Below are 17,772 nucleotides of genomic sequence, written 5' to 3'. Positions count from 1 at the left end.
ATCTGTTTCCGTTACGAATGACGAATTTGTCATTACACAAGCGTAATCTTTCCACCTAGCTCGACTTATCATTTTTCTTTAGTGTCCCTTTAAGGTTACAAATTGCGTGCCAAGATGGCATGGAAAGGTGCTCGAGAGCGACAAATATTTTGGTGCTGTCATGGGTTAACATGAGGAAATTTGCTGGCATATGTGATGGAATCTGCTGACGCGTAGTAGCCGTTATTGGATATTGCTGGGAAAGACCATCGTCATTCGGAGATTGCTAAGACTATGAATTGATTGTCAAACACCACTACACTCCCATGCATTCTAGTCGGCGTTGAATCTGTCTGGTCACTGAATTATCGCTGAAGAAATTTCAGGCAGTATCAGTGAAGTCAAGGCACGAAAATTGATCAAGAGCGAACCGAGGTAACCGTTATTCTAACACAGTGTAACAGGAAGAAATGGAGCTGGGAAAGCCGTGTAATGCGTACGGCAGGTTGCCGGTGGTCTGCCAATGTTGCAGAATGGCTGCCAAGGGAACGGGAAAAACAGTCGAGGACAGCAGAGAACTATATAGAACGTAAATTAAAGTTTGAAATTTTGCAGTGATAGGATGGAATATATTGGCGCAATGCTAGGTGTAACGAGAGATCATTGAGAGAGCCTTCGTCATGCGCGGCAGGCATGAAATATCGTTGATGATAACGATGAGTGAAGCGGGCTTATCACTTCAGCCGAGAGGCAGCCGTTACCATGCATTCTCTCGTAAAGCCCGCTTTATTTTCCTGTGCCGATATATCTCGAATGGAAAAACGCTCTAGAATTAGTGGGGCGCTCTTGCAACCTGAATTTAAAGGCCACTTCTGTTTTGCTTCCACTACTGTTTAGCGAGAGGTAAGTACACACGCTGGATTTTCATTTTTTCACTTCTCTTCCTCTTTGTTCCTCTTTGTTCGTGCGAGGGTGCCTTCAGAATGCTGCATTCGGGCGCGTTGGGTAATCTCGAAGTACGAGGCCATGACTGAAGGCTCAAATTTGCAAACCCAGTAGTCGATTTATCAGGTGACAGCCTAAGAATTCAGTACAAGCTCCGCTCACAAAAACCGCACTGCACCTCCTGCGCTCCATGCCTACTGCGTGCCAAAAGCATAGCTCCCGAGGGACACCGATATCGAAACAAGCCCGCATGTACGCCGCAACGTCACAGTAATTAGCGAACCCAATTTGTTGGCGCATTTAATCGCACGAATTACGTTTCAATTAGGCAGCGGTGTGCTTAATTGCCACCAGTTCTTAGGTCATTTTCTCCGACCCCATATACTACAGATGTCAACGCGATCATAGTTACCAACCAGAACGTGACGTTTACCGCCAGTTGGTCGTCGACTTTCGCGATATAGGCGACGCATGCAGCGCCACCGTTCTTAAATGTTTCGCGCCCGTGGGTCCGCAGTGCACGACGCAGCCACGCTTTTCACGCGCGCTTCTGCACTGTTTTCGCGCTCAGGTGCCCTACATGGGCACGGCGCCACAGGTCCAGCCTCCAGTCTTCCAGAGAGTTCCTGTGTACGGGCCTCCAAGCAGCAGCCAAGGCGCCGACGTCACGCACGAGGCCGCCGTCTCGAACGCGAGGTGCGTGCGCCCCGTTGCGCACACCAGGCGCCCTTTGATTGGTCGCTTCTTATCAGAGAGGAAAATTCAGAGGCGACGGTACTGCGCATGCGCAGACCCTGCCGTAGGTGTCTGCACATGCGTAGTACCGTGGCTCCTCCTAGTTCTTGCCCCGTTGCGCACACAAAGCGCCCTTCGATTGGTCGCTTCTTGTTAGAGAGCAAGATCCAGAGGCGACGGTACTGCGCATGCGCAGACCCGCCGTAGGTGTCTGCACATGCGTAGTACTGTGGCTCCTCCTAGTTCTTGCCCCGTTGCGCACACAAAGCGCCCTTCGATTGGGCGCTTCTTTTTAGAGAGCAAGATCCAGAGGCGACGGTACTGCGCATGCGCAGACCCGCCGTAGGTGTCTGCACATGCGTAGTACCATGGCTCCTCCTAGTTCTTGCCCCGTTGCGCACACAAAGCGCCCTTCGATTGGTCGCTTCTTGTTAGAGAGCAAGATCCAGAGGCGACGGTACTGCGCATGCGCAGACCCGCCGTAGGTGTCTGCACATGCGTAGTACCGTGGCTCCTCCTAGTTCTTGCGTACGCAAGCCGCTTGCGTCCTCTAATCTAACATTCTCTATTATAGCCCTTCGAAGACCGCGCAAGGCAGCAATAAATCTTTACTGCCTGCATAAGTGGGCTCAAGCGACGATAATGAATAAGGCGCAATTGAGGTTAGTTCACTTGATTATTTTTTTTTTACTCGGAAGCTTTCCTTTAGGCATGATACGGCAGTGTGTTCTTAAGCACACGCTCGTTTAAGAGGGGCATTAGAGAGAAAGATAAAAAAATTAAATTGTTGGGTTTAACGTGCCAAAACCACTTCCTGATTATGAGGCACGCCGTAGTGGAGGACTCCGGAAATTTTTATCACATGGGGTTCTTTAACGTCCACCTAAATCTAAGTACACGGGTGCTTTCGCATTTAGAGAGAAAGATAAAATCAGCCTCAACAGGCAAAGTATTTTTCAAAAGATTGGTTTAGATTCATTCCGCGGTAAGATGCGCGTTACTAGAAGACAACACAATGTAAAACCATATCTATTCATTTTTTAATTTCTCAGCGAAACTGCTGCGCTGGTACGTCAATGTGAGGTCATATATATCGAAGAATTTCTTTGCATTCGGGCACTCGTGGCACAGAACAAAGAGTATACGCGAAAATTGCTGTGTTTAATCTTTGGCTGTTTTGGAATCCAACGCGTAGTCCATACTTAGCCATCAAAAGTGAACCGGGCACCAGCTAGCAAACGCCGTTAAAATCCATAAAATCACGGCGAGCTGTATCTTGCGAGAACTTCAAGGCGGCGTCACCATTCTCTTGGTGCTGCACTTTGTTGCCGGCTCACCAAGCAGGAGCTCGCGGTATTCCAGAAATACGATTATCCTCTTTAGCATAGTACTGCGTTGTGATGCCGGCTGTCGCAGTATTTGGCCCGCCAGTATATGCCGAAGGCTGCTCAGCACCTCGGGTGCCCTGCTTGACTCTAGTGTGTATACGGTCGCATTCGCTCGCGCCGCGGTCCGCTACGTCGGAGCGTGTTTTCGATTCGCTGTGTCGACGCTCTTCGTGTCGACGCTTTTCGTGTCGACGCTCTTTGTGCCAACGCTCTTTGTGTCGACGCTCTTTGTGTCGACGCTCTTTGTGCCAACGCTCTTTGTGCCAACGCTCTTTGTGCCAACGCTCTTTGTGCCGACGCTCTTTGTGTCGACGCTCGTCGCAGCACCCACAACCTGGCCCACCAGACGGGCCTTCAGAAGGTGATGCTCAAGTCGAGCGTGGTCGTGCTCTCGGTCGCCTTCCTCGCGCTGCTCGGCGTCGCCTGCGTCATCATCGCCAACAGAAGTGGGTGCAATTCCCGATCCCGTGTTTAGAAATGCGTGTACTTACCGCACGTGAGACACGCGCAAAAGGGAAGACCCGTAGACGACGACACGGGCGGCGTGTGTTTTCCCCTTTTGAGTGTGTCTTAAGTTGCGGGCAACTGTGTATTCAATCAAATGCCAACTATAGGCCCAGAACTTGCCCCGCATTTGGCGTGTGTAAGATTACGAAGAGTGGGAATTATAACAACAGGCAACGAAGTAAGGGAAAAAGTAGGGGAAATTGTAAAGCATACAGGTCATAGCATCCTACAGAAATTGCCAGAGGGAACTCTGGCGTTGGGATTGTTTAGCAACTATGGGAATGATGGTTAGTGCACGGTTTGCCCGATCTTCGTGCCAGTGGCTGCAGAGGTTCTTGTGGCTTTATCCGCCTTTATTAACCTAACTCGAACCAGTGCTAGTTCCGTAAGCACAGAAGGCAGTGATATCCTATACACATACGCAAAGCGAATGGCTGCACTTATAAAGCAATATTTTGATGAAACTGATTATTCTACAAAGTCACAAAACCGATTGAAATTAGTAAGACGAAGCTTAGGCAGATCCATGTTCTAAGCATTACTTCTCCCGCTGTCTCAACCACCATGCTTGCATCTCTCATGGGCAATAGCACCAGTTCCTTCTTGTATATTTTTGTATAAAACTCTGTCATACAGGGAACTAACCCTGTATGCACACCTTGACGTCGGTGTCTGTTGGCTTCATTTGTATGTTTCTATAAGTAAATCTAAGCCCTCGCTTCCCCTGATTCTTTTCGAGCTGCTGGGACTAAATGTTAATACAGTGTAGCTTACTTAAAGCACCGATACCGGTTACTGGCTCAACAGACTGCCACATGCGTACAGTATGTCAAGAACAAGTAAATATTCTACACGTAATCACCCCTGCCGTAAGTTTTAAAAAAAATCCTTGGTGTTATGTTACAGATGCCGAATACCAGTACATCCAGATCTCTCAATTAGAAACGAACCCCTTATTACGTTTGACAAACACATTTAGCTAAATTAGAGCAATAGGCATATTTTACACGTAAGAAATGTGCCATTACCACATGTAATTTTCTGGATATGGATTTTCTGGGAAGTATGGATTAGTGCTTTATTAACCCACCCTGACACATTATTTAACCATCATCGGCGTCACAACTCGCTTCCCCGTGGTGCACAAAAACTAAATTCCAGATAACTACTGCACTGCAGCAAAAACGTTATGAATTAAGAATTGGTTTTTGCTTTGTTTGCTGTAATCTTTATATTGACGCAAACAGACTCGGCTGGAGAAATAAAAATCACAACCACAAAACTAGATAGGGCGGCTGCAGCTGTTCTTTCGCCGCTGGTATGGTGGCATCAAGGAGGTCATACACTTAGACTTCTGGAGTGGAGGTGGGTTTCTAGAACTGAAGCCTGTCGCAGCCATCTCGCTGTATAGAGGCAGAAGGCCCGAACCGGAGTAACCGCCGCAGACCAGCCGCACAGCCTGGAATGCGTTCGTCGTGCTCATCGACTGTTGCGCAGTCGGAACAAGCGTTTAACTGATTGCGGCATACTTTCCGAGGGCATTACAACATCTGAGTAGGTCATTGGCTGCACCAATCACGTGGACACCCTTAACGTTCCCCCTTTAAACATAAACTCTCGTTGTTTGCACTCCCGACCGGACGTTGTGCGTGCGTTTGCTTCAGTAGGGACTGATTAGGACAGCGCTCGTACTTACACGCGTGAAATGTGCGCAACAATTAGTCGCGGGCACGTGACTTGGCGGTGCGCATTTTTCGCGACTGTCCATATTTCGTTTGCCCGCATCGCGCAATGCCTGTGTTTATATAAATCAAGGAAAAACACGGGGAAGGCGGGAGATGCAAATTCAAGACGATGAGCAAAACTAGAACAACGTATAAAAGCGGCATCCGACGTTTCGACAAGTGGACTTGTCTTTTTCAAGGTGACGTATGCTTTCCTCGGCACAGTATATATAGGTAGGCTCCTTCTTAAGAGGAGAGGGGGTGAGGCGGGTGAGCAAGGCAACGACCGAGGGTGTGTTTGCGGCGAGGATGTACAATTGAAAATAAAGGGGTGCGATTCGACGTCGGTGAGGGAATGCGCGGTGGCGTTTTGCAGGCGAAGGTACTGCAAAACCTGCAGGCACCTTCAAAGTGACATTAAATATAAAAGTGCCGTTGATAGTTATACACACGAAGTGAAAACTAGCTTTACTTGCACTAGTCCCGATGTGATTTATATGCTTGAATGTTCCTTCTGTAAGAAAACAGTATATCGCTGAAACGGGACAATAAAGGGACGTCAGGTTAATTCGACGTCGCGCGGACACAGCTAAGGAAGCTTCCCAAAGCCATCGCCGAGCATTTCAACTAACCAGGTCATAACTTTGATGAACTTAAGCTCTACATCCTGCAGTCAAATTTCCTGAGAGAGGCTTGCTGGGCTAGTTGGTACAGGGTCATACCAAGAGAATGCCAGCAAACTTGAAAGTAGAAAAAATCGAGAAGCAGACATAGACAAAGCGACAGGAAGGTGGCTGGACTAACAACTGAACTTCATTCATGAAAACGACGTCCCCCAAGTCCGTACTGAACATCCGCAAGGCACAACATAACGAAAACACGGTCGACACCTTATCTATACACGTCTATCTATACTTATCAAGAAATAAAAGCTCTTTCTTGGTAAGGAACACAGATGGCGCGCTTACACACTTCTCGGGGCCAAGTTTATAGATGCGATAGGTTTCAATCAACTCTCTTTCCTGCCGAGTCTTAGCCTTCCCCAATATAGAAACATCACTGAAGATAGGATTACAACCGCACTCCTTACAATGCAGCGGAAGATTGCATCCTGTGCCTGTGGATATTAGATTCGCATGCTCACGCATCTGATCATTCACACAGCGACCGGTTTATCCTATGTGATCTCTACCACATTTCAAAGGAATGCTGTACACTACACATGTGTAGCACGTGTGGTGCTTCGCGACATGCTTGGTATTGCACGTACTTTTTCGCGAACTGTGCTGCGAGGCCCTCACGCAAAGTTTTGCAAGCTTACAAGGCGCAGAACAACCCGATCTGACGTCGTTTCTTGCTGCAACCTTTTTTCAATCTGTGTGAAATGCCGTGTACATATGGCGTAACCACCAAGTTCTTTTTTATTTGTCTCGCACTTCGCGATACCCACTGTTTTTCATTTCCACACGCTTCTACACTGATTCAGCCACTGCAGTGATCAAAGTATTTGGATAGCCTGCCGCTAACAGTCTCCTCTCTTGCTTTTCAACAGGAAGGCGGCCAACCACCTTCCTGTCGCTTTGTCTATGTCTGCTTCTCGATTTTTTCTATTTTCAAGTTTGCGGGCATTCTCCTAGTATAGTCAAATTTTCGTTATGCGCGAGATAGAAAGTAGAGATTCATATCTCATCCATAAGATCAAGACATTGCGACCAATAGGCATAAACGTTTCGAAGGGAGCTTTAGAATCTATTCACTATGCTAAATTTCATGTTACAGGCAATTGCACTTGGTTATTTTTAATTGAGTTGCCTCGTGTCTTTTTTTTTCCTTCTCTTTCTCTTTTTTTTCTTTTTGTCTTTTTTTTCTTTATATACTAAATTCATTTTAGTAAACTTCAGTAAACCATTTTCTGCCGCTTCTTTTATTCTCACTTTCAGAGAAACGATAGCTCACTGACTTCCAGCCGAGCAGATTATCCTCTCGGCCTCACCCCCGTCGTTGTCGTCTAGGCCACTTCCAAAAAAAGACGCAGGGTCGGCTGATACACGGCGATGACGTTCAATAGCACCCCTTTATTTTCAATTATACACCCTCGCCGCTAACACTCCCTCGGTCGTTGCCTCGCCCACCCCCTCCTCTCCTCTTTAGTAGAAGCCTACCTAAATATAATGTGCCTAGGAAAGCATATGGTCGCCTTGAAAAAGACGAGTCCACTTGTCAAAACGTGGGATCCCGCTTTTACCGGGTTCTCGTTTTGCTCATGCCTGTGTTTGTAATAGGGAAACCGTTGAGACGCACACACAAGAAGGACGAGCACTTCTGGAGTGGCAGTCGCTGAAGCCACGTGCGAGAGCAAGTGAATCCGCAGCGGCCATATTGCTAGGGGCAAAAGAGGCGTGCCCCCCAGCTTAAGCGGCGACGGAGTACGCGCGAAATTCGGCTGTATTTTTTATTGTCGAACCACAATTTTTTTAAGGATTTAGATTAGTTCCCGATTGCTTCTTATTGTCTAAAAACACTTCTTGATCAATTTATTGCCGCAAGCCTCGAGAAAATAAATTGGCGGGATGCTTCGCCAATCGGACTTCTTCGCTATATTAACTTATGAGTCTTTTCTCGTGTGATATGAATGTGTAATGAACACCACTGATTGCACGCCGCGTGAGGAGAAAGATGTTTCAGGTACATTTTTGTAAAGACCTAGTAACTCTACCTATGTCTCCCACCCGCAAATGCTGACAATGCCGGTGCGACCACCTTCTCTATTTATTGGGTGGTTGTATCTCTCGTGAGTCGTTGCTATCGCATGGCTGTGGATATGTGGCGAAACAGCACTTCGTCTTTTTTTATCTGCTCAGGTAGTTCCGAAAAGGCCCTCATGCGCTTGGAGAGCTTATTTTATTCGCAATATACTCTATTAAGTGCTATTTCCTTCCGGTACACCAACTGCCGAGCAGGAGAAAGGCGCTTCAAATCGTACATTTAGCCTCATGAAACACCCGGTATTTGATATACTGAATCCAGAGGTCACGTCATCTAACGTCACAGTACAAAACGGACGCAGACGCATTAAACGTTACGGCTGTGCCTGCGTAACAAATATAAGACGATAGTGTCCGCTTCTCTCTGACACTTACGTCACTCATAGGAAACAACAAACAATGAATCCGGAGAAAGCATAGGGGAAGGTAATTGTTCCCGTTAATTGAAATATGGAAATAACGAGCAAAATGGAAATGAAAGCCAGCGCAACTCACAACCGTCACTCAGAGCCTAAGTGTTCGCGAACGAGCATCTCGAAGGCTGGCACGGACATTAGGAGTCAACACGTCTTCTTTTAACATCTGTATGTGCCCGTGGCCAGCGCATACGTTTAAGCTGGAAGCCTTCTCTTCAGCTATACGGTGTCAAGGAACGTAGCGATTACACTTGCCATCACTCGCAAAAAAAAAAATGTTTGGCAAATTTGTAGAAACGCTCATTTACCCTTTTTTAACGCGCACCGTAGCTTTGCTTTGAGTGGATATGTTTTCGCCCCGAAAGGTGTACCTATTTACATGCAAAATATTGTGAACCCACAGCTGCGTCGAAAGGGAAACAAAATTTATGTCTTGTGTTCTCTTTTCTCTGTTGTTTACATATAAATTTTATTCTAATTCGCAGCATCCAGCTTGAGCAAGTTCATGCAAAAGAACGCGGCAATGGCGGGTAAGAAAACTAACAAGCTTATTCACGCAAAAAAAAGGAAAAAAAGAAAGAAAACAAAGTACACTCCACTGACTGCTTGATCTGATAATGCCCGGCCTTCTGTTTGTAAACGCCGTATTAGTTGGATGGTAATAAAAGCGATGGATTTACCCCCACAGTTCTATAAATAAGATATACAACTGTTTAACAAGTGATCTGTCTAACCTCTTTTCTAGCCTGCTGTCCCGATTTCGCAACATGCAGGTTCTGAGCTTCCAGAATTCTAACGTGTAATCGAGAGAATGCCTCCCTATATAAGGGTATGCTTTCGAGCTAGACGCTCATTTCAGCTTTTCGTGACGAGCCCAATAAAAATTGGTGTATAGAGGTATCAAATGGTATGGACGTTCTAACTTCTAAGTGCAGTTCGAGCTTCGAATGTTTTTCTTCAGTCAAAAAGAAAATCGGGATGGCTCACTCACGTAAACTCGCGACGTTCAATATCTCTGAAAAACGCGGAAAGCACACATGACAAGCCACAACGCTAGTATATAAATTCAAAAGGTCGCGCCTTCGTACCACGTATGTCCCTCGCTCCCAACTGAAATGCGCGCTTCGTTTAACATTGGCAGCGAGGTCTACGACCAAACCTCCTTGTATACGACCAAGTTTTCCATTCAATGCCACTTGAAAGCGCGAGCAATTGTTTCTATTCTTTATTATTATTTTTTTTAATTCCCATGTTCATATACAGGGTCCTGCATGTTTTGCTGCGTACGTTAAAAAAAAAATGGTTTTGCGCTCACCGCTGCATTGTTCATGCTCAAATTTTGCACAAAGATCGCATCTTGGAGTCTACGTTGTTTAGTGGAACACTTCGTACAGTTAATTGCCTGATATTTAAGAAAAAAAGTTTAAATTTGCCTGCACTTGTGGGAGTGCGAGCTGCTACCTCGACCGCGCAAGCCTTTTGTCGCCGCCTGCCGGCAGCATCAGAAAGCAGCGTTTCAGGTAAGGCCGACGCGTGTTGCGTGCTCCTGGAACACGAAACTGCCCTCCTTGAAACACTGCTTTGTGCAGCTACCGGCAGGCGGCGAAACTGGTTTATACTTGTGTTTTTGCGACAGCAGATTGCATCTCCTTGCAGGCAAATTTACACTTCTTTCTTAAACACGAGGCAATTAACTGTGCAAAGTATTCTATTAAACGACATAGACTCCAAAATGCGATCTTTCTGCACAATTTGAGCATGAACAGTGCAGCGGTGAGCGCAAAACCTGTTTTCGAACCTACGCAGCACATTATGAGAGCACAGTCTTCATTACCGAGCTAATATGACTGAGATTGGGCAGCGCGACATTTCACAGACAGAGGCGGAGTGTGTGCGTTCTTAAGAGATCCTTCTAAGTTGCGACTCATTTAGAAATATGTTATTCAATGTTTGCGAGTTTTCGTTTAGCAGCAGTAGTATGCTTTGTTTTCTTTTTTAGCTGGTTATAGTTTGTCTTACACGTATACACCGCCCCTAATTGTCGTTCATGAGCCGCTGAGCCAACACTTGGTGCCGCTTGCATGATGCGCTCCACACAGATGCAATTTCATTCATTTCGCAGCAGCCGTAATGTACCGTCGCGTTTCAACCAACGTAACCAGTACAGCGAGTTGCATACTCCAAATTTCGGCTAACATTTCAGTGTCGTTTTACCTCTCCCTCGCCATACAAATGCGCGCAAGCTGCGCCTAAGCTTGTACTTTTCTTAACACGTTTTCAGTGCACCCAACGTCAGCACTCCCGACCCGGGTGCCGGGCTCGGTCATGACGCAACGGGCAACAGAAGCGATTGAAAACATCGCTGAACCATCGCAAGGCATGCCAATAGGTAGGATTGTTTATATCTCTAATTTAGAATGCCTCTAAATGTCTGTCCGCGTGGCCTAATGGATAAGGCGTCTGACTTCGGATCAGAAGATTGCAGGTTCGAGTCCTGTCGCGGACGATTAAGTTTTTTTTTTTCTCATATTCATTATTTTTTTTAAACTTTTTTTTTTTTCAGCGGTTGTTAACCAGCCGCAAGCACAGAAGCCTCACGGACTGCTCGGAGCTGCGTATTTCAACAACAGTGCCGCGCCTCGCGGTAAGAGCAGCATGCAACTTCGTGCTTCGTTTTGACCTCGCTACTGTCGAAGCCAAATTAAGACTGTGAACTTATTACTTGCACAAAGGCCACGCTATTTCCTAACCATGTTGCTACATTTATTTGCACTTTGCTTGCAACCTGACTTCAAAAGCTAGGCACATGCTTCAAGCACGCACAACGTCCCAAACCATATGAAAGCCAGGTTTATTAGGCATGTGGCGCCATCTACACAAGCTCTCTATAACTACACAATAGCGCGCTTTTTAACTTACGCTGGGCATTTTGCCGCAGCAAATAACTCGTTTATTTACAGTTATAAGCACCGTGGTATATATCTACATCTAGACAAGCTGCGCATTTCTGAACAAGTGGCAATTGTTCAGTGTTAAAACTTCATTCCCTCGCAAGGAATAGGGTGGCAACGCCACCAAGACATCATAATATCTCGTTCTGACAGGTTGCCCATAAGCGACCGACTAGGCACTTTAGAAAGACTCAGCTAGATTTGGACGTGCTATAATCTGAAATGCATGAATTCGTATTTTCCTTGCTGTTTATCTGAGCACTACCTGTATTTTACTCGCAAACTGGTTTTAAGTAGCAGTGTCAAGAACCTGACGAGGTAATTTTAGTTGCGTCACGGCTTTTAATCCCCTGCCAACCAGAGCGCAGCAAGCAACGAGACAAGCCTCGCCATCTATTATTGAGCTTTTAAGCTGATCGTAAACCCTCGTCCTTGATCTTGTGCCGCCATGTTACGCGCTGTTCCTTTCTCCAAACAATTTGCACGACATTAAATAATTAGGTATGGAGAGCCGCAATACCTTTGCTTAGGAAGGTACAAGTTCAGCGTGTTGTGATTCACTCCTTCTTGTTATATTCCTCCTACGGCATGCAGGATTTAGCAGGGACTATGTCTGCACCACGGATAGCTGCATCAAAGAAGGTAAAGTGCTTCTCTATACTTGGGCGTCTTGCATTAAAAGTGGATTAACAGGCATGCAGTATTCAGGCAAAAACAAAACGTACCTTATTTTTCTATCATTAATATGGTACTGTTCACGTAGTACACTGACCCTTCGTAATTAAATACTGGCCCCGTGTTCCTGGCGACACGCAGTTGTTCCACAGCGGAACACCAGTCCTCGCTCAAATCATATAACACTTCCGATCGAGTGGCTTTAGGCGTGGCTTCCGGTTGTTTGATGCAAACAGCCCTCATTGGCAACAATGATACGGAGGAGCAAGCATGAGCTGATAAACGCGATGCCTGTTGTTAATCTCGTAATAAAATTCCGGGATGGGTTGCAATTGTCGCAATGTTATACCAGAGCCATTTTATACTTGTACTACTGCAACTGAACAGGACAAAACAATTTTTTTTTTCGACCACGATACAGACATGAAATGCACAGCTGATCGCATCGTATAAATACTGACCCAGTCTCAATAATGAAATTTATTGAATGTCACAGAAAAAGTAATGGTCAATGAGTCTGATTATGTTGTGACATTGTATTGTATTCAAATATTTTAAGAATATATTAACAAAAACTACACCCCGAAAGCATATGTTGTAACGAAACGCAAGACGCATGCAACCTGCAATGTAAACTGCAATGTAAACGTCCGACTCAAACTATCAGTGGCTCTTGAAAGAATGACAGTGTTAACATTCCCAAGCTGATCACCGTGACGTGACGCACTTGTTAACTCCTGGATGATGCTAACTGTTATCGGTTATTAAAAAAGAACTACATAGCATTTAAAGATATATGAAAACTCAACATGTGAAAATCTTGCACTTCTGCACAAAAACAACCTAAATTCGCGACAGGTTAGGTCATATCTATGCAGAATGGAGACGTCAAAAGGAGATTTTTACTCCGGCCTTAAGTCACGTTTTCCGCTACGTGAGAGGGTTTTTTTAATGAGCACTTCATCATAATCATCATCAGCAGCAGCAGCAGCGACCTATCTTATGTCCACTGCAGGACGAAGGCCCCTCCCTGTGATATCGAATTACCCATGTCCTGCGCCAACTGATTCCAACTTGCGCCTGCGAATTTCCTCATTTCATCACCCCACGTAGTTTTCTGTCGTCCTCGACTGCGCTCCCCTTCTCTTGGCACCCGTTCTGTAGCTCCAATGGTCCACCGGTTATCCTATCCTACGCACTGCATAGCCTGCCCAGCTCCATCTTTTCCTCTTAATGTGAATTAGAGTATCGGCTATCCGCGTTTGCTCTCTGATCCCACATGACTCTCTTCCTGTCTCTCAACGTTACGCCAAACATCGTCCGTTCCATCGTTCTTTGCGCGATCCTTAACTTGTTCTCAAGCTTCATTGTCAACCGCCATGCGTTTCATATTTCTCACTGAGAACACATAATATGATTGATTGATTGATTGATTGATTGATTGATTGATTGATTGATTGATTGATTGATTGATTGATTGTCACAATAAAAAGCCGCAAGTGTAGGAGAGAAGTGGTCATTGTTGATGAGCACTCGCTCAGAAGGGACTCGGAGTGGACTGACGTAGCACTCTTCACCCCGTGACGTCAACGCGAGCAGGGGAGCGGCTGGCGGGCCTGGTGGACCCGGTGCTGAGCCCGTGCGACAACTTCTACGAGTACACGTGCGCCACCTGGGCCGAGGAACACCCTGTGCCTCGGGGCGCCCAGAAAGTCTCATACCAGTCCAGCATCATCGACTACGTCGAGAAAAAGCTCGACGACATCGTTCGTGGTACGTACGCACCGGCCGTGAGACAGTTCCGTCCATGGAAGTGCACGCGGAGGACCGCGTCCAACTTGCGATGTTGTGTTATCTGTCAATGCCACTTTCACAGTCATTCGCGGCCGCGGCAGGCGCATTCGGGTGGCGGCGAAACGCAGAAACGCTCGTGTAGGGTGCATTGCGAGAACATTTTTTTTTTAAACCCGGGTCTCCATCAAGACCGTAATAGGCCAGGTACTCTATTGGTGGCTTCTGAAAACTGCCTACTATAAGTAGGAAGAACTTGATTTCGTCAGCGTTAGGCGGGGTGATTAGGCATGGTTCCTTCAGGCGGGGCAGATGGCCGTCAATCGATGTTTGAAGGCGACCTCTTCAGCTCGTTCTATGGCCTGGAGTTGGGCGTCCAGGCTAGACTGCGCAGCACCGCCTACCTTGCTTCAGGTGAGGGACAGGCCATCAGGTTAGGAGGAGGCTTGTCCTCCTAGCATTCCCATATCATGTGATTCAGTGTTGTTCCTCACAGCATCTACGGAGTGGGCTCAGCTCTGTGGACAGCGACGGCCAATAAGGAAAAACGCACTTTTACCTCTTCCTCCCTCCCCCAAGCGTCCACTCACTTTGCCCCCCCACCTCCCGCTCACGCTCTGGCTATCTTTTGACCACGTGACCTCCAACATCGGGCACGATGGAGGACGGCGCAACTATTTGGCAAATGTAGCATCGTACGTTAACAGACGAGTGTAACCAGTTGAATATATGATCTTTCTTTCCATTTCACCTGTTCATTTATGAGCAGCAACGTGAAACCAAGCTCTGGCTCATTCAAAGCTATCTCTAGAAAATGATCTGTGCCGCGGACAGAATCTTAACAATTACTGAGAATTGGACCGTGCTTTGCTTACGCTCAAGGGCTAACGTGCCGAATTGGGCCGGGCCCGGTCGGGCGGGGCCCAAATCTTTCGGGCCTGGGCCGGGTACGGGTCTAGTCTGAAACTACCGAGTCGGTCTCGAGCGGGCCGCCTCATAGCACTTTCGCGCTCGGGCCGGGTCGGGGCCTAAAAAAAGCGGCCGCGCAGTGCTCTAGCTCATCACGCCTCTGCTGCGAGTGGCCTCCCGAAATGTGTTCAGTAAAGCAAAACGATTCCGAAAAGGCCACGACCAGCATACGAGTGTGTTCTCGTAAACTGACTTTCCACAGGTCGTCATGCCGTCATTTTAGCACTGACACATTTAAGCTTAAACAATATTAAAACATCACAAGCTGTTAAAACATGCTGACCATTCAAATACTATAGCTAGCGGGAGAAACGCTCATGCGGGAATTAGTATGGAGGTTGTACTGCACGTCACCAAGCTACTATCCTTCGACTTTGGTATAACGTGTTTTGCGTAGTTTCGCAGTTCTTAACTCATCTGACGGCGTCAGGTTTATGGTGCGTTGATCGGTGACTCGATAAAATTACCAAGGCGCCTTTCCTGCGTTGAGGAATCACAGGAATGAAACTGAACGGCCCGGCCATTCCCAGAGTGGGAAGTTTTTTAATTCCGAAGACTTCAAGGGAATGTAATTGCGGCCAGTTCTACTTCCCCGGAATGGAATGGCGGCCCCCATTCCGCAACACAGCTGCTTACTTTAGGCAGTGAACATACACACTCCTAAATAAAACTTGTGTTTACACGCCACATCTGTGACGACTTTTGTTTTCGGCAAGTGATCTTGTATAAAGGAGGAAGCATTTACGGATTTTGGAGTCCAGAGGAGTTTAATTGTAAAAGACGCTTGAATTCCTCCGCACACAAGAGATCGGCGCCTCGATAAAGGAGATCAAGCAACGTTCGCCTTTCTTTACTTTGTGCTTGACACATAGTGACTAACATGGGGGATCTGTTAAGCCATTTCGGAGTATATAGATATAGCGCGCGCCCACACTCCGGGTTTTAATCAACGCGGAGGTACTATTATCTTGATCTTCCATCGTGAAAAAAAAAAGTACGTGAGGAAACTTTGTACGGGTATCTTGCCAACACTTTATTGTAACCGAGAATGTTTTACCGTTCTGCTGACACCGATCGGGGCCGCTCGAGGCGTCTCAAAAGGGAGTCCGTGATTTGCGCCTCCTCCTTCGTTCCAGTCGAGCTGCGGAAGGTGCTGTCCATGCCGTTGGCCTTCAACTTCCTTTCCAGCCACGTGAAGGCCATACTGATGAGGAATGCCTGCATGGAAGTAGGTAAGCACAGAGACCCCCCCGCGAGTAACACGCGATTGCCGTAGGCGCCATTGCGCCAGGAGTCGTGGTGCAGGTCACTATACACCCAGCCAGTTAGGTTCCTTAGATTGACAAATCCGTTACCAGATGACATCTTTAGGCTTCTAGCGCAGCTCAGGACGAGCAAGAAAAGGAAGGTGGAAGGGGTAATATAATAATAATTATGGGGTTTTACGTGCCAAAACCACTTTCTGATTATGAGGCACGCCGTAGTGGAGGGCTCCGGGAATTTCGACCACCTGGGGTTCTTGAACGTGCACCTAAAAGTAAGTACACACGTGTTTTCGCATTTCGCCCCCATCGAAATGCGGCCGCCGTGGCCGGGATTCGATCCCGCGACCTCGTGCTCAGGAGCCCAACACCATAGCCACTGAGCAACCACGGCGGGTAAGTGGAAGGGGTAATGAAAAGGAACGAACAGGGTGAGCGCTCACCGTGTACTCCGTTCCTTTTCATTACCCCTTCCACCTTCCTTTTTTGCTTGTTCTGAGCTGCGCTACAAGCCTAAAAATTTCGTGACATACCAACTCGCCCAAACTGCCATGCTTTTGGCCGCTACCGGATATTCGTTTTCTGTGCATGGCAATCTATCGTGCACGTTCTTTGAGCCACACGCCGCTGTACCTTGGTCGCTGTGACGTTCTGTTGCTGAGCGCAAGGTCGTGGGTTTGACTTCTGATCAGCCGTTTGGAGTCCAAGGCAAAAAAAAAAAAGACCATGTATGTAGATTTAGGTGCACGTTTAAGAACCCAAACCGGTCACAATTAATCCGTAGCGTTCTGTAACGGCGTCCCTTAAATCCGCTGCGTAGTTACGGGTACGTAAACCCTACAATTTCGTTTTCCGAGCATTTCTTTGTTGCGTTTAATTTTATGTCAGAACACAATACGACAAAATGCTGCACACACTTCCGGGCCCTTAGCCGTATCTCTAGTCTCGGGTCCGAGCAACAGAAGGTAACACACAGTGTTACTTTCTGTAACACTGTGTGTTAAAGGAAGAAAGGCCGCCCGACAGGTGTACTGAGGCAGCCAAAATTTAAAAAAGAAATGGTACAGGGGCTAACTTCAGTCGCACCTAACTTCACATTTACTATTCTACCTCTAGCAACATACATGTATATATGTACTTAGAGAGAAAAAAACATATAGCTTAAGAAAGCATATTCACCCATCTTCACGTTTCGCCTCTGTCTTGTGCCCCAAACTCTGTAACTTGGCTCGTTTTGCGTGATGCCGTGCTGCGTGCGAAACAAGTCTCGGGACCTAGCCTACAGTTTTCGTTAGCATTTAGCCCTAGAGCCACCGGACATTTCCAAGTAGGAATGCAGTACTCATTAAAACGAAGCGTGACCGTATCGTCACGCTGAGACATGCTGAATGTCGCACACGCAGATCGGCTGAACGACCGCGGTCTGGGACCCCTGCGCGAGGTGCTGCAGACGCTGCACCTGACAGAGTGGCCCACGGTCAAGATCGACTTCAACGACTCGCTCATCGAGCGCGTGGCCGCCGCCCTGGGCTCGCGGCTTGGCGTCTTCCCGCTCGCCAGGGTCGACGTAGAGCGAGACCCCGACAACCCGTCGGAGTTTATCATCACGGTGCGTGAACGCGTAACGAAAACGGAGACGCACGAAGACCTTCAGGCGACGCGCGT

General features: G+C 47.2%; 1 protein-coding gene and 1 non-coding gene across 3 annotated transcripts in view; both read left to right on the top strand.

Moving 5' to 3' along the window:
- The first annotated feature begins 1,495 nt into the window (after positions 1 to 1,495).
- The window catches only part of LOC135910630 (neprilysin-1-like), a 34,565-nt gene continuing 18,288 nt past the window's right edge, over positions 1,496 to 17,772 (top strand). For both annotated transcript variants that reach the window (XM_065442640.2, XM_065442641.2), the window contains exons 1-9: positions 1,496 to 1,620; positions 3,372 to 3,493; positions 8,945 to 8,989; positions 10,741 to 10,848; positions 11,023 to 11,103; positions 12,005 to 12,052; positions 13,685 to 13,858; positions 15,982 to 16,077; positions 17,511 to 17,716. In XM_065442640.2, the coding sequence (XP_065298712.1) occupies positions 1,505 to 1,620; positions 3,372 to 3,493; positions 8,945 to 8,989; positions 10,741 to 10,848; positions 11,023 to 11,103; positions 12,005 to 12,052; positions 13,685 to 13,858; positions 15,982 to 16,077; positions 17,511 to 17,716 (996 nt within the window). In that variant the 5' untranslated portion in view covers positions 1,496 to 1,504. The remainder of the gene's footprint in view (positions 1,621 to 3,371; positions 3,494 to 8,944; positions 8,990 to 10,740; positions 10,849 to 11,022; positions 11,104 to 12,004; positions 12,053 to 13,684; positions 13,859 to 15,981; positions 16,078 to 17,510; positions 17,717 to 17,772) is intronic.
- Positions 10,893 to 10,965, top strand: TRNAR-UCG (transfer RNA arginine (anticodon UCG)). Its single transcript has one exon. It is a non-coding gene; the product is annotated as a tRNA-Arg (tRNA).

This window comes from Dermacentor albipictus, chromosome 2, assembly GCF_038994185.2.
Source record: "Dermacentor albipictus isolate Rhodes 1998 colony chromosome 2, USDA_Dalb.pri_finalv2, whole genome shotgun sequence".
NCBI classification, from domain to species: domain Eukaryota; kingdom Metazoa; phylum Arthropoda; class Arachnida; order Ixodida; family Ixodidae; genus Dermacentor; species Dermacentor albipictus.
Note: the sequence above shows the minus strand (reverse complement) of the source record. Positions and strands in the feature narration are given on the sequence as shown.